Here is a 23,092-nt window from a genome sequence, read left to right as displayed (position 1 = left end):
AGTTGCCCCGAAAGCTAGAAATAAGAAACTGTTTGGTATGAACTTTCTGGCTTGCAGCTGAGACCTCTCTGTGCCTTTCCCCCATCAGGCAACACAGAAAAAACTCAGAACTCCCAAACAGGAAACAAAGAAGAAAAGGAGAATAAGAAGTGTTTTTAAAATCCTGAGATCTGTGTGCCCGGTTCAAAATGATCCCACTGCTGTGCTCAAGCCAGGGGTCCCTCCACACTCCACATGCAGAAAGTGGGGCCCTGCAGAGTCTTATAAAACACCCTGCCTGTAAACAGGCTTTACCTTAAAACTTCCCAGGGTCACAGAGTCCCTGGCCACAGGGTAGTTCACTGCCACCATTTAGTGAGCAAACCCCCTATCCCAAGGAGGCACACTCAGATGTCTTCCTGTGGGGGTACCCCAAGCTCTTCAATCTCCCTTAAGGAGAGCGCTGGACACAGAACCCTGTAACTCGGTAGCTGGCCATTTGGTCTGAGGCACAGGCTCTTCTTAGGACACAGCGATCAGATTGCTTGCTCACAACAACCATTTATTCACAAAACAGGAGAAAAATAAACCATGGGCTGCACACAGAGAGAAATATTTCCCTGGGCTTCAGCTTAAAGTTGCAGGGGGCGAAATCTCACCTCAAACAACAACACAAAAGAGAAAAACCAGAGCAGCCAGGAGCAAAGCAAGGCACCAAACCGACACTCCAGCCAGCTCTAACGTAACCCCAAACACGAGCGCGTCTAACAATCCAGTTCCCTGGCACTTACACCTCTATGCTCCAGGGGGCTGGAGCATATGACCTATGAAGAAAGGTTGAGGGAATTGGGACTGTTTAGGCTGCAGAAGAGAAGACTGAGGGGGGACTTGATAACAGCCTTCAACTTACTGAAGGGAGGTTGCAAAGAGGCTGGAGAGAGGCTGTTCACAGTGGTCACGGATGGCAGAACATGGAACGATGGTCTCAAGTTGCGGTTGGGAAGGTCCAGGTTGAACATTAGGAAAAACTTTTTCACTAGGAGGGTGGTGAAGCATTGGAATGGTCTCCCCAGGGGAGTAGTGGAGTCTCCATCTCTGGAGGTGTTTAAGTCTCACCTCGACAAAGCCCTGGCTGGGCTGATCTGATGGGTTTGGTCCTGCTTAGAGCAGGGGGCTGGACTTGATGGCTTTTTAGGTCTCTTCCAGCTCTATTGTTCTATGATTCTATGGCTGATTTTATTCCAATTGCCTGGCAGCCCTCTCCCTTTGGGGTCTTTCTCCCTGTCACAGAGACAAAAGCCTGGGAACTGCATTTGTTCTCAGTTTGCACCAGTGGCTCCCAAACTTTTCGGCATCACGCCCCCGCCCCCCCGCCCTTTAGATCTTTGAGAAACCCTCACGCCCTCCCCCGCTTCTTCTTTACCATCATCCAACCCCCCCAGTTAACAAAAAATTCAATTCGTAAGTTAAAATAAACACAAAAACCTGATATAAAAATGTTATTTAAAATTAAAAATAAGCACAGATAATTTTTCTTGGCCCCTTGTGGTTGCCTGGTGCAGCCCCGGCTGGCCAGCCACCTGAGCCCCATGCTAGCCTCCAGAGCTTCCTGCGCCAGCTGCCTGCCTGCCTGAGACCTGCACTGCTAGAGCTGCCCACCTGAGCCCCCTGCTGCCGGGGTCAGCCACCTGCTCACCCGCCAACCGCCAGGGCCACCCACCCACCTGCCCGCTGGCTGCCCAAGCCCCATGCTGCTGGGACCAGCTGCCCACCTACCAGCCACCCAGCCCAGCCGAGGGCCAGCCATCCGAGCTGCCCGCCCAAGCCCCACGTTGCCAGGGCCAACCACCCACCTGCCATCCTGAGCCGCCTGAGCCCCATGCTGCAGGGTGCAGCTCTCTGAGCCCTGCATTGCCAGGGCCAGCCACCTCCCCACCAGCCCAAGCAGCTCAAGCCCCACACTGCTGGGGCCAGCTGCCTGAGCCCCAAGAGTCCTGCAAGCTGGCCGGCCAGCTGAGTCCTGCAAGCCCTGCGAGCCACCCACCTGAGCCCCTCCCCTGCCCTGCTACAAAGCCAAGCACCCCAGCCCCTCAGCTAACCCCACACTCCTCCTCCTCCCCCCCACCAATCCACACCTTTGCAGGAGGCAGCCAGCTCCACCTGGGTCTTTGCCAGCTGTCTGCTTTTTACAGCGGCTGTGCCGGGTCGCCCACGTAAAATGGCAGGGGCTGCGAGCTGGCAACAAAGGCCGGATCTTTCTTCAGGTGGGGAGAATGATGCGGGGGGGGTCTCCTCACACCCCACCCCCCCAGGAATTTCTTCACACCCCCCAGTTTGGGAAACCCTGGTTTAAACAAAGCTACTTCATTCCCAAGGGCTCACCTGGGATTCAGCTCACCACAGATTAACCCCTTCCCTGCACTCATCCAGGACAACCAGGGCCAGTTTGCTCCCAAGATCCAGGAAGGTCTCCTGGGGCTGAGCTGTGGGAACAAAGGCCAGGACAGGCAGGGTCCCTCCCTGGGATGGTGACCCATGTTCCTGACCCTGGGAGCCAACCACAGCCCCTTCCCCAGCGTGAGCCTTCCCAGCCCTGTTCAGCAGGCTAGAGGCTGCACCCGGAGGCCCATGTTCTGGCCCTTCCCCCCAGAACAAGGCGTGAACTGCAGGAATCCTGCCACTCCCACGGCACCCCAGGAGCCAGCCTGGCTGCAGGAGCCCACCTCCCTAACACCCTGAGCAGTGCCAGCCCAGGGCAGAGGAAGCACCATGCAGCCCTTTGGACTTGGCCAGAGCTGAGCCCTGGGACCCGCCTGCCTCAGGGCACCCGAGCAGCGCTCAGCCCCACACCAGTGCCCAGCCCACTGTGGCAAGCCAGCCATGGGACATTAGCCCCATGCAGACGTGGGCCACCGCTGAGAGCTGGGGCCAAGCAGCCTGCAGGGCCATCCCATGAGTCCTGTGCAGCCCACTCCGGAGACCAGCCTCAGAACCCCCCCGGGCACAGAGCTCAGATTTAGCCAGCCAGCGAGTGGCGGGACCAGGGCCAGACCCGAGAGCTCACTCCTTCCCGTGAGGAGCTACGCGCCCCTCAGAGACGGCACCTTCCTTCCAGCCTTGGAAACACCTTCCTGGGTTGTTTCTGAGCTCAGCCCTTTGCCTCCATCCCATGAAGATAAGGAGCCTCCCTGGCGGCTTCCTGTGCGTGCCCCGCAAAAGGCCTTGGAATCAAACCACATGAGGCCCCCGGTTCCCCTTCCCATGCCAGGTCCGCACCAGGGCCCTGGGAGCACTGCAGCTGTACCTGCAGACCCGCCGCGCACAGGTCGGCGGAGGGTGGACAGCCCTGCTGGCCCCGGGCCCACCTCAGAAGGCTTCCTGGATCCCCACAGCCACACGGCTGGCCCCGCTCTCCCAGGGGTGCCAAAGGGCTGCCACTGCCTGGATCACGCGCAGGCCCTGTGAGTCAGGCAGCTGCAAACCAGGGCTTCTCTGGGGAACCGCTGGTCAGCCCCAGGGATCTGCTGCAGTGCAGCTGGGAGAGCTGGCTGGGACCATCAGATGGTTAACAAATCCGTTTCTCAGCCATTGTGCAACAGGAAAGTCCTGGCCCCAGAGCCCCAGCCCCACTGTTGTCAGCCCAGGGGAGGGGCAAAGGGGCAGAGATGGGGGCACACAAAGCCCTATGCCCTGCTCTGCCTGCAGCCTCCACCTCGGGCTGGTTCCCGCAGGACACGCTCCAGGCAAGGCAGCCGCCTTCCAGCCTTGTGTGGGAGCTGCTGTTACGTTCCTGGACTTTGAAATGAAATATGCAAATCCCCCTTCCTGTGAGCAGGGCCTACGTCTGCACCAAAGCTTGGGCCAAGCGACGCGCCTGCTGAAAGCTGGTGAGTGGCTGGGCCTGTTCACCCTGCTTGTGTGGCTGTGCCAGCCTTGCATGTAATGTTACAGACACTGGCTCCGCACCTGCAGTAGAAACGGTTCAGTGCTGCGGCTCACAACGGAAGGTGTGGTCATTACCCAGCCAGGAAACTGGGCTAACCACAGGTGCGCACTTCAAGCCACAGCTCAGAAATTTGATGTGGCATCTGGAAAGCTGCCAATGGGAAAATGCCCCATGTAACCTGACCACGGCTCCAGCATTGCCCCGTGCTCAGACCTGCCCTCCACACGCCAAGGCGAAGGAGAACTCTGGCAGTGGCCATCTCGGCCTTTCATCCTGAGACCACTGATCTTGGGAGCGGCTGGCAAAAGGATCTCTGCTATGAACTAAGCCTGTACAGCCTGGGAGCCAGCCCTCCGAGGCTCTGAGAGATTTGGCTGACGCATATAACGACCTCTTTCTCACCCACCCTCTTGTCTCTCTTTGTTAGTAAGCCTTCAGATTTCAGATTCTAAAGGACTCGCCCAGCGAGTGAGACCCAAGTATACGTTGACCTGGGACTGGGGCTGGTCCTTTAAGACTGGAAGAACATGTTTGGACTTGGTGAGGTTGGGTTTCATAGCCTCTCACCTGAGTTAGGAGGGTGATGGGTTTTGGGTGCAGGCACAGCTGGAGAAGCTCTAGGTTTGCCTGTGTAACTTCTGTCTGGCCAGAGGGGCAGCAGAGGGACTTCTGTGGCTGCCTTGGTTCGCCCCACGGAGGGGAAACCTCATTTAAGGTGCCTGGTTTTAAGGAATGTGCCCAGGACCGTCTCTCTCGGCAGTGTCCAGGAAGCCTCCTGTATAGTTCTGTCCCAGCAGAAAGGGGTGGTGGGAGCCCCAGCAAGCAGGGGGGAGGGTGCGCTGAGCACTTGGGGAGCAGCTGCTTTTGGGCAGGGCCCTGGGAGTCGGAAGGCCCCAGATGGGACCCAGCGCATCTTGCTGCTCAGACGGGGATTATCTCCCAGGTCGGAGCCGTAATTAAACACCAACTAATCACACTCTCAGGATATTAAACATCTACTAAACCCGCTTAGCTCTGCCGGGACCGGGCAAAGGGAAGGTCACCCAAGCTCAGCTGTGGTGCAGCCTGCCCTTACCAGCAGCCCTCTTGCCCAGGGCTGGGAGGGGGCCTGGGCACAGTGAGCACAGCAGCCTGTTGCCCCTCAGTGCCACCCCCAAAGCACACGAGGGGGGACCCTCAGCCTGCTGCCTCTTCTGGCCACGTGCACTGGGTGCTGAAGGCAAATGCAGGGGAGCCCCGTCCCTTCCTGGAGCCTGTGGTGCCGGTGCAGCTTGGCGCTGTACACCACCGAGCGTGTGACCCACACCCGGCAGGGACAACACCCAGGGTCACCTCCACATGCTAGCCCCTGCCTGTGGCCTCAGCCCAGGCTCCTCCCAACAGCCCCAGCTCCCCGGGCACGTAACCCCCAGAGGAGAGGGATCAGCTACACCCCCAAGCCCACCCTCGCCGGGGCCATGGCTTCTGCGCCCCCTGCAACCCTGTGCTTCCCTTCTCTGAACGCTCCAGCTTGTCTTCGCAGTCCAGGGGCCAGGCCAGGCACAAATGGACCCAGCACCAATCCAAGGGTCCCTGGGGCTAAGCACCAAGCAGGGGCCTCTGCAATGGGCCCAGCACCAAGCCAGGGGGCATCTCACTGGGGCCAGGGCGAGGTGCCTCAGTAGAGGGCCAGCGCTGCTCCTGGGGCAGCTGCCAGCTGAAAGGCTGGTTCTGGGCTCAAGTGTGGGCCCTCTCCAAGGGTGCTGGCACTGGGGCATGAGCAGGGCTGCATGCTCCTTGGTGCCCAGGGATGTGCGGCCCTCTTGGGGATGATCTTCCATGACCTGGGGGTCAGCGGCTGGCATGACGCCAGCAGGCCAGCTCCACCATGCAGGGAAGGGCCCAGGCACCCAGTCCAGCCCAGGAGGCTGTGCCCTGGCATGGCCTGGCTGGGGTTGAAGCCCGGATACTTGCATCCTTGGCCCCAAGGCCCCTGCTATCACCCACAGCCTAGCAGGGCCTGGCTCTGAGTCCTGGCCCAGCCAGCAAGCGGCTTGGGTCAGTGCTGGGTGCTCCATGCCCATCAGAGCACGAGGACTGGGCAGGCCCTGGCCCGGCGGACGGGGGGGCAGCATGCGTGTGGGGCAGCCTCTCCCCGCAGGAGCCAGGCACGGGGCTGCTCGGGAGCAGGCAGCACTGGCACCACCCCCAAAAGGCAAGGGGAAATGCTGCCTGGCGGGGGGTGCAGGTCTCTGCTGCAGGCTCACTTGCCCTGGCTACAGCCAGGCATAGCCGGCCTGGCCCATGGCCAGACCTCACCGTGTGGCACATGCAGGAACAAAGCCTCTTGCCCAGCAAACACTGCTCAGCTGGGCCGGGGGCCCTTGCCTAGCACGAGCCAAGGAGCAGGACCCCAGCCAAAAGCAGGAGGGAGGTGCTGCAGTAGCAGCAGTGCTGCTCTGGAGCTGCTGGGGCTGCAGAACCAGCTTCAGAGAGGAGGAAAAACCCGCGCTCAGCTCCAGGCCTGCTGCCTGGCGTGCAGAGCCCAGCGCTGAGGCTGTGGCAACTCTCAAGCAGAACTGTCCCAACCGGGTGCAGCAGCTGAAGGACAGAGACCTGCTCCAGGCTTATGACACAGCTGTGCTGGCAGCTCCAGGGTACCAGAGCCAACCGCCACCACTGCAAGGCCCGAAAGCTGGGGTGCGCAGGCAGCTCTCCCCTGCCCTGGGGTGGGCCCGGGGGAGGGAGGGCCCTGCTCTGCCCAAGGCTAGTAGGGAGGGAGCCCGCGCATGGCCCTGCACCTACCAGTCACCCCGCGCAGCCAGCGAAATCGGGGCCCTGGTGCTGCAACGGCTGCGGCTCCTGCTGAGGGGAATCGAGTGGGAAGAGCTAGGAGAGGCCGGCACCCTTCCTGGGAAGGCGCATACCCCCGCGTTCCCTCACTTCCACGGGGCAGCTGCTTGGGCAAAGGAGCAGCCCGGGGGCTGTAGCAGTGACTGCCCCACCAAGCTGCTGCCCAGCACCAGCCTTGGGGTGGGGGGGGCCCATTCCAAGGGGTCCTGGCCCCTGCCCATGTACAATCACCTTAATGCAAAGGGACAGAACTGAAACTCGCCGCGCAGCCATTGTGATCTCATGTAAATACAGCCACACCAGCACTGGGGGCCGCGGGGGGCAGAGCTACATAGGATTTAGCCTGTTTACCACTTGCTTCCTTTCACTGCTACACACCCGCCCCGGCAGCTGCCGGGCAGCCCAGCTCAGCGCTCTACTGTCAAGGTCACTGCAGCTGGGACAGGCAAGGGGCAGGGTTTGGCTGTACGCTTACAGCTGGCGGGGCTCTTCCCCAGCCTGGAAGGCCCCACCCCTCGACACGCCGGCTGGGTCCCAGCAGCAAGCCTGCCAGCCGGCTCACAGGGCCCTTCTGGGCCAGGCAGCTGGCCTGAGGGCGTGGCTGCAGGAGCAACACCTCCCAAGCATGGCCCTGGCAGGGCGGCCGGCTGGTCCAGGCGCCAAGGAGGAAGGCTGCTGGATGCTGCCGAGCTGTGAGGGGCCCTGCAGCCCCACTCCCCATGGACCAGGCACACAGCTCCATTTGGCCTTTTTATTCATGAGCAGATTCAAAGCTTCAACTCGTTGGCACTGGTGCCCCTGCCCCATACAAACCAGCTCTCTCCAGCAGAGTCCGTCTCCGTTTGGCAGAAAAATAGACCCTCTCCGCGAGGTGCCTCTGGCGCTGCGGTTCCCTCGCCCAGGTCACTGTGGTCTCCCTATGCGAGCCTGAGCAATGCCTGCCAGCAGGCCTGGGACGCCGCTGGCCAGGCATCCTACCCCCCCACGGCGAGGCAGCACGGCCCCGGCCCATGCACAACGCCGCTGTGCTCAGGGCCCTCGGCACACGGCCGGCAGGCGGGGGCAGCCTGCACTCTGCCCCACAAGGACACAGTCCAGGAAAAGGGATCTGGGGCCATCAGGTGTGAGAGGCACAGAAACCAGCCTGCGCAGCAGGAAGCTGCTGGGGAGCAAGCTTGGGATGCAGCACCCTGCGCCGAGGGGCAGGACCCAGTGCTCCTGCTGCACACAGCAAGTGAACAGCAGACCCCAGCCAGAGGGTGCTCAGACCTGTCCCCTGTAGCCTGGTTGGGCCTGGCTGGCTCAGAGCATTCGCCCCGGCCACAGCAAGTATCCAGCCCTCAGTCTGCCAGCGTGATGACATCGTAATGGATTCCCTGCTGCAGCTGTTGGCTCTGCTCAGCCGTTGCCTCTGTGGTGAACATACCCTGGGCCTGGGCCATGGCCGCATCAGCCACTGCTGCGGAGAAAGAGAAAGTGCTCGTCAGCCCTTCTGCTGTCCCCGGCCCTCGCTGGGTGCCAGGCTGGGGGCTCTCCATGGCTTTGCCAGCTACAGGGGATGACTGTGGAGGGCAGCTGCAGAGCTCCAGCCCAGGAGGCACTGGGCGCAGGGAATCCGCACTTCTGGGCACAGCCCTCAAGCAGCAGCAAACGGGGCGTGTTCTCCTAAGGCTTTGCACACGATCCTAGCGCCCTGCCAAGACGGCCAGGGGTACCCAGCCACAGCTGCTCTGCCAAGCCTGCTAGCAGCCGCGCGTGGGTGCGGGTCCGTCCGTGCGACACGTGTGAGCGCAGCCAGGTGACAGAACTCTGTTGCCCCGCCAGCCCCACGCACCCAGAGCCAGTCACACAGATCCCTGGTAACAGGACTTGCAGCGGGTAAGGCCTTTGCTGGGACCCAGATGCCCACGGCCCAGCCTCAGCACTGCACCAGCAGTCCAGACCCCGTACCTGTCACTGCTGAGTGCGCTGCCGCTTCCAGCTGAGCCTGGGTGACCAGCTGCTGCTCTGGGGAAACAGGCATGTACTGGATCTGCGGGGAACAGGCAGGGAGACGCTCAGACTGGCTGGCAGCACGGCCCGGGGCGCTCGCTCTGCCTGCGGCGCAGCCCTCGCAGGATGTGCCACTCGCTCACTGCGCGGAGTCACTGTTGTCCACACCACATCATCCTTTCCCCGGCCGGATCGCTGCTCCCCCTCCCCCCATTGCTGGCACCACGGGCCCAGCAGCTTCAGGGTGCAGCTGCTCCCATTACCTGAGGCTCCTGGAGGAACTGGTTGCCCTGGTCATACTGAATGTGGGCGATCTGACCGTCTTGTACCTGAAAGAAATCAACCTGAATGAGCCTCTTGCCGACAAATACTCCTCCCCCTCCCCCCCCGACCCTGGGCAGGTAACCAGGCTCCTTGCTAGGGACGGGGGAAGACCCTTTTCACCACAGGCCCCAAGGAGCAGGAGCCCAGAAAGGAGAGTGGAGTCTTCTGCTAAGCTAAGCTGATGGCTCAGCGCTGTGTGCAGCTCCCTGGGTGCAGCGTGCGTGGGGCTCCTGGCAGGAGCACAAACAGGGGAAGCCGCCGAGGGCTTCTGCAGCAAGGGGCCAATCCTGTGCCAAGCCCAGAGCAGGGGGCAGCTCTTTGGCCTCACCCCAAAGGCCTGATTCCTGCCAGGCACACAGATCTCAAGGGATGAGGGAGCCCCCCACCCCAGCACATGGCTCCACCCTGGATTCCATGGCTGAGGGAGCAGGTGGCCGGTCCGGTCCCTACCTGAATGTGATGCCCTTCTGGGACGACAACGTACTCGTGCGGCAGCAGGTGTCGCACAGCATCCTGGGCAATGATGTACTGCACCTGCAGGGAAAGAGACTCAGCCCCTGCCTCTGCCCACAGCACCCCCACCGGCTGTGCAGGGCTCCACCGCAGGGCAGTTCCCAGCACCTCCCAAGCCCAGCGCCACCCTCTGCCCCAGGGAACTTGGCCCCCCGGATCAGCTCCGTGCCGAGATTCAGCTGGAGCTTCCCTTTGGTTGTTTTCACCCTGCTCAAGTCCCCACGGCCCTCCAGGAGACACCCGTCGGCCCCTGCCCCACGTCCGCTGGCTCTGCACAGCACCCCACGCAGGAGCCGGAGCTGCAGAGAGCAGCTCCCACAGACCTGGTTATCGGCAGTCACCAAGTGCTGCACCGTCTGCCCGTCAGCTGTTGTGATCTCCTGGATGTATGTGGCCTCCTCCTGCAGGAGAACCAAGCTGCAACCCATCGCTGCAGTGGCTGAGCCCAGCCCCTCTGGCCAGCAGGCCCAGGCCAGGGTGGCGGGGGGCTGCGTGCCTGGGGAAGGCACCTGGCTGACTCACCTGGCTCGCAATGCTCTGCTCCTGTGCTACAATGATGTGCTCCTGCCCAAGGGCCTGCTGCAGCCGTTCAGGCGTGAGCACTGCCTGGCCAGTCTGCAAAGCCGCTAGGGAAGGGGGAGAGCCGCCATCACCCATGAGGCACAGGCAAAGCCACTCCCCGCTCCTACCCCACCACCTGCCAGTGCACACAGTGCCTGGGCCACCCCTGCCCATGGAACGGGCCCAAAATGGAAGGTAATGAGAATACTGGGCCTAAGACCTCAACACCTGCAATAAAGGCAGCGGAGACCTCCAGCACACACTACCACAAGAAGGGCTGTACAGCAGAAGGTGCTGCTCCCCCACTGGGGCCAGCACGGACCCCAAGAAAGCTGTCTTCATCACACCTTGGCGCTGCCCTGGGACGCAGGGGTCAGCCCAGGCTGCCGGGGAGAGCCCCCACCCTGCCTGCCCCACCACCAGGGAGCTGTGAGCCATGACCTGATTAGGTCCACCCCCCTTAGCTGACAAGCTGTAGCGAGTGCTCACAGCTCTGGGCACCAATCCCTCAGCCAGAGCCGTGGGTAGCTTACTCTGCAGCGTAGCCAGAGCTTCCTCATCGCTGTTCAGCAGGATGGTCTGCTGGGTGGCGGCTGCCGGCTGCCCGGGCCGCTTGCCCTCCGAGCAGTGCAGACGCTGCATGTGGAACTTGAGATGCCCATTGCGGTTAAACCTAAGAGGAGAGCGAGAGGGAGTGGACCCTGCTGAGGGCAGCATGGCCCTGGCCCCTACCCCCTCCCCTCCTGGGAGGCACAGGGCAGGAGCCAGGAGGTGTCTCCAAGGCCTCGCTCCTCCTTCCCTGCTCTGCTGTAAGCACCCACACTGGGTACTGCCAAACAGCTCCAGGAGCTGGGAAGGAGGAGGGGGGACCCAAGAACAGGTGCCCCTGTAGGCACCAGAGTCCCAGTGGGATGGGCACATCCGGGGAAGGGCGCTGCGGCAGGGCCCTGGCTGGTTTCACCCACCTCTGCCCGCAGATCTGGCAGGCGAAGGGCTTCTCGTTGGTGTGCGTCAGCGTGTGTCTGCGCAGGTCCTTCTTGTTCTTGGAGGCAAAGCTGCAGTGGGAGCACTTGTGGGGCCGCAGGTTGGCGTGCTGTGCCATGTGACTCTGGGGGCCGGAGGGAGAGAGATCAGCCAGCTGCCAACCCGACTCCCACCCAGCCCCCGGTGCCCAGCCAGCCTACCCGGACCTCCGGCCACACGGCTGCTGTGAAAGGGCAGTCGGGACACTTGAAGGTATTGGGTCCTACGTGTGCCCTCTTGTGACTCTCCATCTCTGCTCTCCCTGTGAACATGGCAGTGCAAATCTTGCACGAGAATTTCTTGGTTGTGGAAATCTTGCGCGACAGTTTCTTGGTCACCCCCTGCAGCGTGGGCCATTTGACCTTTGGGCATGGACTCTCCTGCTCCTCTGGGGCTGGGGAGAAGGCCGAGTTCTTTCGGAGCTGCCTCGCCAGGCACTGCAGCACAGGCCACTTGCCGCTGGAGGCCTGGGCCTCCTGGCCTGCCTCTGGTGAGAGGGCAGGGTCTGCAGTGAGCTGCTGGGAGAGAAGACCCCCGAGAGTTACACTGCAGGGGTGCCAAGCCGGGTGCATCGGAACAGCCATACTGGTTCAGACAACGGTCTGTTTACCCCAGTGTCCCGTCAGTGCCAGGTGTCCCAGAGGAACGAACAGTACAGAGGGTCCCAGGACAGGACTGACCCCTCCCCTGCCACCCTTTCCCAGCTGGGACAAAGCTGGGGGGATTTTGTTATCCTTGTTTTGTTACATGGTTTCGACTGCCCTGTAGTAGCGCTGTGCATGTGTCTCAGTTTCCCTGGGCACAGCACCAATGCCTACATGGTGATGGAAGTTCTGGTGCGTACGTGCAAGAGGCTGTCACAATGGCCACGTCTTTCAGAACCTGAACCTGGGGGTGAATGGGGCCAGGTGACGCCTTTTGCCCAGGAAGCAGGTACAAAGGCTGGAAGCGGGGCCTGGCTGGTTTTGGAGCAGGCTGCTGGGGGTGAGACAGTCTCAACAGGCTAGAGAGGCGGGGGGAGGGGCCAGGGCCCGGCTCTGACCCCCTCTCCCCAGGAGGGATTGTGCTGAGGGCGCCTGGTTCCTGCTGACAAGTCTGTTCTACGCTGTGTCCCTGTCGCCTGATAACCCCCTGTTCTCCCTGCGCAGTGAGAGACCCTCTGCATGTGGGCGGGGGCAGGGCCTGGGGACCACCCACGCAGTGATACCAGCTCCTGACATCATCCCTACCCACCCTGGCTGACAGCCACTGATGGCCCTCACCTCCCTGAATTCATCCCACTCTTCTCCAAACCCTGGTCAAGTCCTGGCCTGCACGGCCTCCCCGGGCCAGGCGCCCCAGGGCCATAGCGCTGTGTGACGAAACAGACGAGGTCGGACCCCTCTTACCTCGACGTGATGGAGTTGGCTCCCGGGGAAAGTGGCGGACATGATGTAGTGACCACTGTGCTCCCTCAGCGCGTCGGGCATCGCGGCATTGCTCACCACAACCGCATGGGTGGTCTCCGTGGGGCTCTCCTCCTCGCTGGGGGGGCAGAGGCCAGCATCAAAGGCAACGCTCCCACTAATCTGTCCCATGCGTGTGCAGAATAAACGTTACGCGCACAGTAAGGAGGTGATGTACGACCTCCATACTTGGGGGTGGGGACATGGGGCTCAGAGTCAGGAGGGGGCTCTGGGCTGGGGCAGAGGGTTGTGGGGGGGACCAGGACTCAGGGGCTTGGGGTGCAGGCTGCTCAGGGGCTAAGGTGGGGAGGGAAGACACCCCTCTGCTCTCTCTCCCTGCAGCAGGATGGGGGCCAGGAGGGGACAGACAGACACCTCTCCCCTGGCCACAGCAGGCCCGTACTGGCCATCTCTGCCTGCTGCAGCCATGACAGTCTGCGATGGGCTTCCTAGGCAGCCGCGCGCCCGTGCAGCCGGGAGGGAGCCCAGACCTGTAGAGCGTCTCCGGGGCCTGAATCTCCTCGCTGACAGGTGTGATGATGCTGTACTCTGCTGTGCTCCCAAAAGGGATGGTGATCTGCTGCAGCTCAGAGCTCGCCAGGGTCGCCTCCTCATAGGTCTCCTGCACCAAGGCCTCTCCGTGCTCAGCCACATGCAGCGTCACCACCTTCTGCTGCTGCCTGGTAGAGTCCAGCTCTGCCTCCTCCTCCTGCTGTGACTGCGCTTCAGAGGCCTGCGCTGTTCCAGAGCCATCCGACTTGACCACTGCCACCTGCCCAGGCAGCAGGGAGAAGGGCGTTAGCCAGGCTCAGACCTGGGGCTCTCCTCTCAGCTGTGCCAGGGTCTGTACCTCACCTGCAGGGAGCCCGTGGCCAGCTCCCGATGGGTGCTCATGTTCAGCAGGAGATCCAGGGCTGTCTGCGTGGCCAGCTCTGCTGAACCCTCCACACCTGGGAGAGGCAGAGAGCAGGTGAGATGCACTGTGCCGGCCCAGCTAGGCCCCGCTCCCTTCCCTGTGAGCTCACCTTGCTCATAAATGATGGTGGCTTCCCCCAGGGACTCCTGGGAAAGGACGGGGGGCTCCACCGCTGGGAGGGGCTGCACTGTATGGTAGATCACAGAGCCAAGAGGAACCTGGGTGAGAAAAGAGCCGAGAGCATGTCCCTGCCTGATGGGGAGGGGGCAGGCACAAAGAACCAGGGGCCACAGTACTCACAGGCGGGCTGGCTGCAGGTTCTGGGGGCGGCTGCACCTGGCTGTGCTGCTGCTTCAGCTCCTCGATCTGCTGCAGGGTGAAGAAGGGGCGGCGCCGGCAGGGGGGCTCCTCAGGGTGCCGCTGGGCCCACTCCTCAAAGGAGTCGGCGTGGCGGCACTGCACATGCAGGCGCAGGTTCTTCTTGTGCTTAGTGGTGAAGTGGCAGTACTCGCAGGCAAAGGGCTTTCCGCCTGCAGCCAAGAGAGGGGCAGCGGGCACGGTCAGCCAGCAGGGGCAGCAGGAACACGGGCTGCTGGCGGAAGGGAGGGCTGCTCTCACCGGTGTGCTTGACGGCCATGTGTGACACCAGGAAGTCCTCCCGGAAGGTGGAGTATTTACAGAAGCTGCACTTGTACGGCTTGTCGTTCATGTGCGACAGCTGGTGGTTCAGCAGGACCTTCTTATCCTCACAGACGTAGTCACAGAACTCACACTTAAACCTGCAGGGAAGGCAAAGGGGCCGTTACCTGGGGCAGGGCGCTGGGACCTGCCCCCTGTGACAACCCTGCAGCCTTTGGCCATCTCAAAGGCAGCCTTGACGGTGCCGGGAAGCCCAGCTCCTACCTGCGGTTGGCAATGGCCTGGATGTGTGTCAGCAGGTGCATCTTAAAGGTGTAGCGCTTCTTGAAGGATTTCCCACACTGCAAGAGAAGCAAGCGGCACTCACTGCCCATCCAGACTCTGGAGCGCACCCGGCCCCAGCTCTTGCCCCCAGACCCTCCCCACCTTGTCACACATGTGTGGCTTCTCTGTGCTGTGAGTCTTCATGTGCTGGGTCAGCCTCTTCTGCATGGGGTAGACTCTGCTACACACCGGGCAGGGGAACGAGCTCAGCTTCGGGGGCTGGAGAGAGGACACAGAGAAGCCCATCTGGATCAGAAACCACTGACAGCCCCCAGCAGCGCCTCCCCCAGCCCGATCTGACCAGGCCAGAACCATCCCCCTCTTCCGCGCAGCTCCACTCATGAAGCTCCCCCCAGCCCCAGGACTAACACACAAGCCATCAGGGAGCTGGGAACTCACCGGGTCGGCTCGCTTCTTCCTGCGAGAGGGGGAAGAGAAACAATCCGGGTTAGACACTTCCTCAGCCTGAGACCTCTCACCAAGCAACCGCCCAAGGGAAACCACGGAGTGACAAGGGAAAAGGGAGCCCAGCCCCAGGCTGCTTGGCTCAGCACATGGGGCGCAGAGGGCTGAGCACAGGAAAGGGGATGACTGGCTGAGCTGCAGAGCCTGGTCCCAAGGCCCCACCCTGCTCACCGGTCCCGGTTGTGCACAGTTGAGTGGCGGATGACATCCTTCTTGTACACACTTGTGTAGTCACACTCCTCACACTTGTAGGGCTTGATGCCCACGTGGTTAAACATATGCTCCTGCGAGAGGCACAGAGCAGGCCATGAGCAGGGAGCCAGCCCCCCCCAGCGGAGACAGGGCAGGGTGCGCGATGCTCACTTTAAGGGAGGACCAGCGGCGGGAGCGGTAGCTGCACTGGAGACACCTGAAGAGCTGAGGGTCGTTGGCTTCGTGAGAGTTCACATGAAAGCGCAGGTCCTCGTGTGTGAGGAAGCGTGAGCCGCAGATTCGACACAGGTAGGGCCTCATCAGAGGCTTGGGGGACTTGTAGTAGTACCTGCAAACAGAGCGCGCTCTCAGTGCCGTGATGGCAGCGCGGCTGCCAGCCTGGCCCTGGGCACAGCCAGCCGCAGCTCAGCACCCCCTCACCTGCGCCCGATGTACTTGCGGTATTTCTTGCCCAGGAAGCGGCGGGAGGGCCGACCTCGCCTTCGGGGCCCAGCATCGGCCTCCTCAGGGCCCGTGTTGGAGGACGGATCCTTGTTCTCCGAGTCTGACTGGCTGACGCTGGGCCCGGTGAGACTGTCGCTGGCCCCGTTCTCCAGGATGGAGGAGCTGGCTGCCTCGGAGCTCTGCAGCTCGCTGCTCAGAGCGCTCTGGGACGTGACTACAGGCTCCTCCTCGCCACCTGCCCAACAACCCAGCACATCGGGGGCAGCCTCAGCTTGGCTCCTGGGGCAGGCAGAGCTCTCACCTGCCACCAGCCAGGGCCCACTGCTCCCCTCCAACCCCCTACCTTCGGGCTGTGGCAGAACCTCGAGGTGAGGGAACTTGCGGGGTCTCCCCGGCCGCCGGCGTGGCCGCTCCTCACTGGATGTGGGGACAGTGCGGCTATGCTTAGGCTGCCGCCCCCGAGGCTCGTCTTCAGCTGGGTTATAGTCGCTGTCCTCTGTGGGGGCAATGAGCCAAGGCATTGGAGACAGAGCCTGGCAGCAGCTGGCAGCGCAGGCCAGAGGGAAGGGGCTGTACCTTCAGGGTCATCAATGGCTCCAGCATCCATGATATCGTCCTCCTCTTCCTCCTCTGGTGCATCTTCCTCCTGGTGCTTTGGCGAGGGATCCCCCTTCCGTGGACGCCCCTTCTTCAAAGCCAGAGCAGCAGCCACTGGCAGGGAAAACAGTCTGAGAACCATGTGGGGAGAGCTCTGCTCTCACCAGTCAGGCTGGGGGTGTCACAGAGCAGGTACCCTTCCATACAAAAGCTCTTGCCCCGACATGGCAGCACCCCCTTACGCACCTGGAGATGGCAGCACAAATCCCCCTCTTCCCACCCCAACTTCCTCCGATTCGCTCCCTGGCTTGTCAGGAACACGAGAAAGGCCATCCTGGGGCAGGCCAATGGTCCCAGTAGCTGGTCATCTGACAGCTGCCAGGTCCAGATGTTCCCGAAGGAATTAATGGAACGGGGTCATTTACCAAGTGAGCCATCCGACCCTCCAGTCCCAGCAGCTGGCAGTTTCAGGACACCCAGATCACAGGCTTGTGTCCACCATCCTCTGCACAAATAGCCACAGATGGACCCCTTCTCCAGGAACCTCTCTAATGCTTTTCTGAGCCCAGCTCACATCATCTCCTGGCAACGAGGCCCATGGGCTGCGTTGTGTGAGAAAGTGATTCCTCTGGGCTCTCCTCAGCCTGCTGCCTCGTCACTTCCTTGGGTGACCTTAGCACTCTTGTTACGTGAAGACAAAACTCTTTCACTCTCTCCACACCAGTCATTATTCTGGGGCCCTCCCTTTTCTGAGGTGGCCAGTCTCAGCTTTACTCTCTCCTCATTTTCATCACTGCTCTCTACTCTTCCCAGTTCTGATTTAGCTTCTTTGCGATGGGGTAGCTGGAACTGCACTTTGTTTTTAAGGTGCGAACATACAATGGATTTATACAGTGGCATTATAATATTTTTTTGCTTTTTCTAATGATTCCTAACTGTCAGTTTTGATCGCCACTGCATGCCGAGCAGATGTTTTCAGATGAATACCCTCAACGAGTCCAAGATCTCTTTCTTGAGTGGTAACAGCGAATTTAGAAGCTCAGCATTTTGTAGGTACAGCTAGGATTACGCTTTCCAATGCTCATTACTTTGCATTTACCACCAACTGTTTACTCTGCTTAACAGTCTTTGGGCAGGGACATTAACCAAGGTTTCCAAAAAGTAAACTACAGCCCAAGTCACCCTTGTCCATATGTTTGTTGAAACAGACTGGCGAGACATGACTTCTGTTTAAAAAAAAAAGTCACGGTGACTCTTCCCCAACAACTCGTGTTTAACTATCCATCTGACAATTTTGTGCTTTGCTGTAGTTGTAACCTGCCTGTCAGGGAGCGAAGTTAGGCTCACTGCTCCGTTATTGTCAGGACTGCCTCTGAACATGGATTTTTACCTGGTGCTACATTCACCACCCTCCAAATCAAAAACTTTGGACTTTAAATTATTTACTTTCGTATGGGTGTTCACAGTAGATTTTTGTTCTGTAAACTGTGAATGGCCTTTCGTATTTCTAGTAATTTTATGTTCAGACACAAATTCTCCCCTACTGGAGAATTCAAAAGTAATGGCTGGAAAATTTGGTCCTTAGTAAATGAATTACATAAAACCAAATTCTGCCTTAGTTACACTTGCGTAAGTCTGGAGTCTTTCTAGTTACAACACAGAGCCATTATAACCTTCTTCCCTGGACAGAGCAGTGCCCACACCTGGTACATTAGACACTGGGTGGGAGCAAGGAAGGCAGTTACAGGCCTCTTCTACCCCTGAACCTGCGCCTGGTCCATAAGCCTCCCAGGAGTGACAGCATCCCCACCTGGCTGGAAGTGCCGCTCCCTCATGTGATTGATGAGCGTTGTCTTGGAGATGCTCTTGTACTGACACATCTTGCACCTAAACTGTTGTACCACCACCACCTCCATCATCTCCTCCAAACTCTCCATGTCCGGCTGGTCTGGTTCCTCCCCAGCATCCGCCTCCATGGCCTGGTCCGGCTGCGTGGGCAGCTCCAGTACTTCAGACTGCTCAGAAGGCTCCGAAGGACCAGGCTGGTCTAGGCACGTGGAGGTGGGTCCATCAGCTATGGCTTCTATTGCCAAACTGTTGGCCAGAGCAGAAGTGGCCATCTGGGACACCATGGGGGCACCTAAAGCATCAATTAGAGCTCACCAAGGGAACTGAACCCTCACAGCTACACATTCACTTCACACGGCTACACAGTGGCTCAAATAGCCAAGGGCTTCCCCAGAGCCTGTCCTGCCCTGCTCCCTACAATGTCCCCTGGTGACAGCGGATTGGAGTAACTAGGAGCTCTGCCCCACAGGCAGCATTCCCACCCCATTGTCTACAGTGTGCCCCGCTGGAAGAGACTGGCACTAGGGTCGCCAAGAACTCCCCCACAGCAAAGAGACTTTCAGAGCAGATAAGAAAGGAGATGTGTGAACTGGAGTTCATATTCAAATTCCGTACGTTAACAATTGGTCTCAACAGAGATCACAATTATCTCGCGCATTACAAGGACTGTTTCACTTCCTTTGGTATTCGTAATGATCTCAGGCAGGACAATCAGCATCTCTCCCCCTCGGCCCCCTTCAGGCCCATGTAGCTAATTTGTCAGTTTTTATTTCATTGTTTGGACCTCTGTACTATACAGCTGTCAGTCTGCACTGGAAATGCCATTGATCTGAACAAGTGGGTGTGTCCCATGAAAGCTCATCACCGAATAAATTATTCTGCTGGTCTTTAAAGTGCTACGTGACTGCTGGTTTGTTTTGCTAGAATACAGACTAACACAGCCACCTCTCTGCTACTACCCACAGCCAGGGTTTCTGTAAAATTCCCTCCCAGGGATTTCTGGCCTTCGCTGTTGCAGGACAGAAATGGGAAAAGGGCACAGAAGCAGGCAGACCTAGATGCATTCATTTACCATCATCAGGCCCCTGCAGAATGAGATACTGGGTAGTCTGGGCACTGCTGTCTTCAGCAGCACTTGTCACTGCGATGCAGCCTGGGAAAGGAATGCAGAGTGTCAGGGTGAAGGGACCAACTGGAGAGGCTCATGAGTGAATAAGAGAAGGCGTTCTTTTAGGAAGCAGCGGGGTGGGGGGAGGAGGTAACTGGAAGCTGCACAGGCTCTCTTCCATGGCCTTGCCACTGTGAGCTCAGGATGGACCGAGGATAAGAACCCATTCCAGCACCGACGGAGAACTCCCTGCAAGTCCCTCTTGCCCCACCAGTGGTCAGGCAGAAATGGCAGACTACTTCCCATGGGCAGGGCAAGCCAGCAGACTTCCACTAAATGGCGTTGCTTTGCTACAGCAGCAGCTCCTACCCCCCCACCCCAGCCCTGGGCACCTGGCACTCCAAGCTCTGCCGTAACAGGGAGCAGGTGGGGCACTCACTCTGGATGATGTCAGGCCCAATTGTGGACTCAATGATTTTGTCTATGGTAGAGCCCAGGTCTGAGGAGGTGGATGCAGTTGAGTCTGATACTATCGTGGCCCCGTCGGTGATGACACTGGAGTGAACCAGGACCTGATGGGATTCTGATACCATAATGGATTGGCTCACTGTGGAGACGCTGGAGACCAGGGTAGACTGGGCGATAGAAGAAGAGTCTGGCAGGTAGACCCTAGGAACAGCATCTGTGCTGGAGCTGCTCTCTGACACTTCCTCCTGGAACAGAGTCACGCCAGAGAGCTCAGGTTAGAGGCCTCTCTTGAGCCAACCAGAGCAAACCTGTAGCTGCATGCCACATCAGCATCTTGCCTCGCAGGAGGCACCTGCCCAGAAAAAAGGTCCATAGGACCCCAAAGGAAGGTAACAAGTGATAGCTTCTCTGGCTTCTACCGATAATCCTTCAGCTCTGGTGTATAGCTCAGAGATGCCCTCCCAGACCTGAGCTGCACTCTCCCCCTGCTAACCAGCAAGGTAGGCAGCTCTCTTCTCCTTGGCTCAGCAGACACAAACCCGGCATGTAGATCAACAGTGGTACTGTAGAAGACCTCTCAAACAGCTATTCTCTGTGGTATGTTGGGCTAGCTCCCACTTAAAGTACAGCAGGCTTAGGCTGGGTTAGCGAACCTACTCTCAGAGTCTGACAACTCACACCACACACAAAATCTTACAGCCACCTCCTCCCTTACCCCCCTTCCAGACCTACTCCGTACCAGAGAGGCCCCGCTACTGTCTGAGCTCTGCCCCACACCAGAGTCATCTGCTTCAGAGATGACGGGAACTGAAGCAGCATCGCTGCTGTCTGCAGACATGGCCTCTGAGGTCTCCACACCAAGCCCGCTCTCCGAAGGTTCTTCCTGTGCCAGATGAGGTGCCGCATCGCTGCTGCTCTCCACTTCATTCTCCTCTGTCTCCATGCTCAATTTGCCTGGGTCTCTCAAGTGTGACCTAGGCAAGGGGAAGCGCTGCAGTCAGACCTGCTGTGCACTTGGGGCACACGTCACCCCACCAGGCCTCCTATCCACCACGGAAGATATCAGGTGTCCAGCTATCATGGAAAACGGCCCAAAAGAAATGTACGCCACCAGTATTGCAATGCACACAGAAGGGGCTCACCCAGTGGGGAGAGGAGCCATCAGACCACTGAGCTTTAGGAGCAGGTCTACACAACAAATGTGGTGGCTGGTGATGGTGCTTTATGCCAAGGGGAGAGAGCACTCCTGGCAGCTTAGTGAGCCCACCTCTGGGTGAAAAACTAACTATGGAGGCAGAAGCGCTCCCACAGACACAGCATGGTCCGGATGGGAGCTATGGTCAGTGTAACCATGTCACTCAGGGCGTGGCTTTTTCACACCCCCAAACAGCACAGTCACACCAAACTACGCATGCTGTGCAGATCCAACCAATGACTCTGCTTCATGCCACCCTGCCTTCCTCCCCTTATCCCACAGCCAGTCTTTGCAGGTCAACACTCCAGCTCTCTCTCTCTCTGCTGCACTCTTGTGGTGGAGGGCCATACACCTAAACACAACAAGTTACACATATTTGAATAAGATTTAAAGTCATCTGCACTGATTTATATTTGAAGTTCAGCTTGTTCTGTATTTGTATTTAGAGAGGTTGTTTTTATGCACAGTATTGTCTACTTACACACTTGTGTAAACTAAAATGAAGGAAACATGACAACAAAACACTAATGAAGCAGGCTGCAAACTTTATGAAATGCTCGGATTGGCCATATGTTGGGCGTCCCTTCTGTACTCCATTGGCACTGGGCCCAGAGGAATGAAACGTACCAGTGCAGGACTTATTACAGACTGACCCGTCTCCTAGTCTGGTTCTTGAAGGCAAACAGGAAATGTCAAACTTTCATCCTAGCCAAGGGGAGACAAATACCAAACCAGATTAGCATTAGATGGTGCATGACCTGCACTCACTTTGCCTGAGATGAGTCTGAAGACAGGCTGAGTGAGGTAGAGGACACAGGGCTGTCAAATAACGAGGCTGCACCCACACCCAAAAATAACCAATGAAAAACTTATGCAGAAATCCTCAACCAGTCTCCAGGAATGTCACAGGATGCTGACCACAAAGCTCACGGGGAGGTTAATGCTTCAGCAAGCAGTGGCAATGCTCTGCCCACACTCGGAGCCTCACAAACACCCCACCAAGGAGGAAACTGCAGCGATGCTGTTTTATGGAGAAATACGCCACTGGAGAGAAAAGCGAAGTAACCCGGGGGTCCTCACGGGCAGAAGATTTACAGCCCCCATAGTATCTCATCACACAGCACAGGGGCAACCTGCGGAACTCCCTGGCAGGGGATGCTGGGAAAAGCGGCGCCTCAGCAGAGCTCGAGAGCGCGGGACGCGTTCGCGGAGCAAGGCCGCTCCAGGGCCAGCAGCCAGGCTGGGCAGGGACGGGGCCCCGAGCCGGGAACGGGTGAAAGGGGGACGACTGCCGGCTCCGCTCGCTCCCTCCGGCCTCGAGGGAGCTCTGCGGGACAAGCGCGGCGCCGGCGGGACCGGCCCGGAACGGGGCGCACAGGCGGGGCCGGAGGAGCAGCAGCGTCGGACCCGGGACCGCCCCGGACTCCGGCGAGCGGCGGCGGGTCCCTGCGCGCGGGGTGTCGAAGCCCCGGTAGGAACCGGCCACGTGCGCCGCCAGCTGCGGGCGCGGACTGGGGCGAGCGGGCCCCCGGCCCGGCCCTCCCGCAATGCCCCGGCCCTGCCCTTCCCCCCAGGCTCTCCGCGGCGGGGCCCTGCGGCCGGCCCGGGGCTGCCCCTGGCGCTGCCTGCGCCCCCGCTCGGGCCGGCGCCATCTTGGCGCGGGGTCCCCGCGCTCGGGCGGCCGGCGGCGCCGGCGGGAGGCGGAAGGCGGAAGCCGGGGCCCCGGGCCGCAGCGCCGCCCGCTCACCGTGCCTGGCGCCGTCCCTCGGAGCGTCCCGCTGCTGCGGCGGCCGCGGCGCCCCCGGGCCCGGCACCCCTTCGGCCGCCATCCCCCGCGGAGGGATCCGTCCGTCGGGACCCCGTGCCGGACTACTTACCTCAGCGCGCCGGGCGCGGAGCGGGCACCCGATCGCCCAAAGCCACACCTTCCGGTGGGGACGCCCCATACACCCGGCCCCGAACCGCCTCCCGGCCTCGGTGCTCCGAGCACGCGCGCCAGGAGAACGGCCTCGGGGGACTATGTTTTCCTCGCGGAAGCATCAGGGTGTGAATTTAGCAAGTCGCACGCACACGACGTCACCGTGCTAGCGATGGTCGGACCCGGGACGGGCGGGGTCACGGCGGGGTCACGCGGTCACGTGACCGAGCGGCTGGGTCGGGGCTCGCCGCGCGCGTTGGCCGTTGTCAGCTTCGCTGCTGCGGGCGGGTCGCGGCTCAGAGCCGGGTTCGGCGCCGCGCCGAAGGGGAGGTCGCGGGCCGG

The 23,092-nt window shown here is 60.1% G+C and overlaps 1 protein-coding gene across 8 annotated transcripts; it reads right to left on the bottom strand.

Moving 5' to 3' along the window:
* Positions 1-7,496: 7,496 nt before the first annotated feature.
* On the bottom strand, positions 7,497-22,700 carry ZNF335 (zinc finger protein 335). Of its 8 annotated transcripts, none has more exons than XM_075011838.1 (28): positions 22,580-22,659; positions 21,460-21,537; positions 20,377-20,611; positions 19,609-19,882; positions 19,134-19,214; positions 18,024-18,353; positions 16,193-16,327; positions 15,593-16,112; positions 15,323-15,500; positions 15,131-15,243; positions 14,894-14,912; positions 14,597-14,713; positions 14,435-14,511; positions 14,150-14,310; positions 13,832-14,061; positions 13,641-13,749; positions 13,471-13,565; positions 13,107-13,387; positions 12,559-12,694; positions 11,332-11,688; positions 11,113-11,255; positions 10,681-10,820; positions 10,109-10,212; positions 9,910-9,987; positions 9,524-9,607; positions 9,013-9,078; positions 8,708-8,789; positions 7,497-8,216 (listed from the first exon to the last, which is right to left on the bottom strand). In XM_075011838.1, exons 3-28 carry the CDS (start codon positions 20,578-20,580, stop codon positions 8,098-8,100), a joined length of 4,233 nt encoding a protein of 1,410 aa, XP_074867939.1. In that variant the 5' UTR covers positions 20,581-20,611; positions 21,460-21,537; positions 22,580-22,659; the 3' UTR covers positions 7,497-8,097. The 8 variants fall into 8 exon arrangements, with proteins under 8 accessions (XP_074867939.1, XP_074867945.1, XP_074867943.1 ...); XM_075011844.1 differs by lacking the exon at positions 22,580-22,659 and having other exon boundaries at positions 7,497-8,213; positions 15,593-15,851; positions 15,960-16,112; positions 21,460-22,562; XM_075011842.1 differs by lacking the exon at positions 22,580-22,659 and having other exon boundaries at positions 15,593-15,851; positions 15,960-16,112; positions 21,460-22,560.
* Between the last annotated feature and the right edge of the window lie 392 nt (positions 22,701-23,092).

This window comes from Carettochelys insculpta, chromosome 17 (genome assembly GCF_033958435.1).
Source record: "Carettochelys insculpta isolate YL-2023 chromosome 17, ASM3395843v1, whole genome shotgun sequence".
NCBI lineage: Eukaryota > Metazoa > Chordata > Testudines > Carettochelyidae > Carettochelys > Carettochelys insculpta.
This window is presented reverse-complemented; position numbering and strand designations above follow the sequence as displayed.

Excerpts from the sequence above, each read along its gene's own strand:
- ZNF335 (XM_075011839.1), bottom strand. The coding sequence starts at position 20,580 with ATGGAGACAGAGGAGAATGAAGTGGAGAGCAGCAGCGATGCGGCACCT. Across the intron at positions 15,501-15,592 it reads CGCAAGTACATCGGGCGCAG|GTACTACTACAAGTCCCCCA; the intron begins GTGAGGGGGTGC and ends CTCTGTTTGCAG. Across the intron at positions 11,689-12,558 it reads GCCAACTCCATCACGTCGAG|CAGCTCACTGCAGACCCTGC; the intron begins GTAAGAGGGGTC and ends CTTCTCTCCCAG.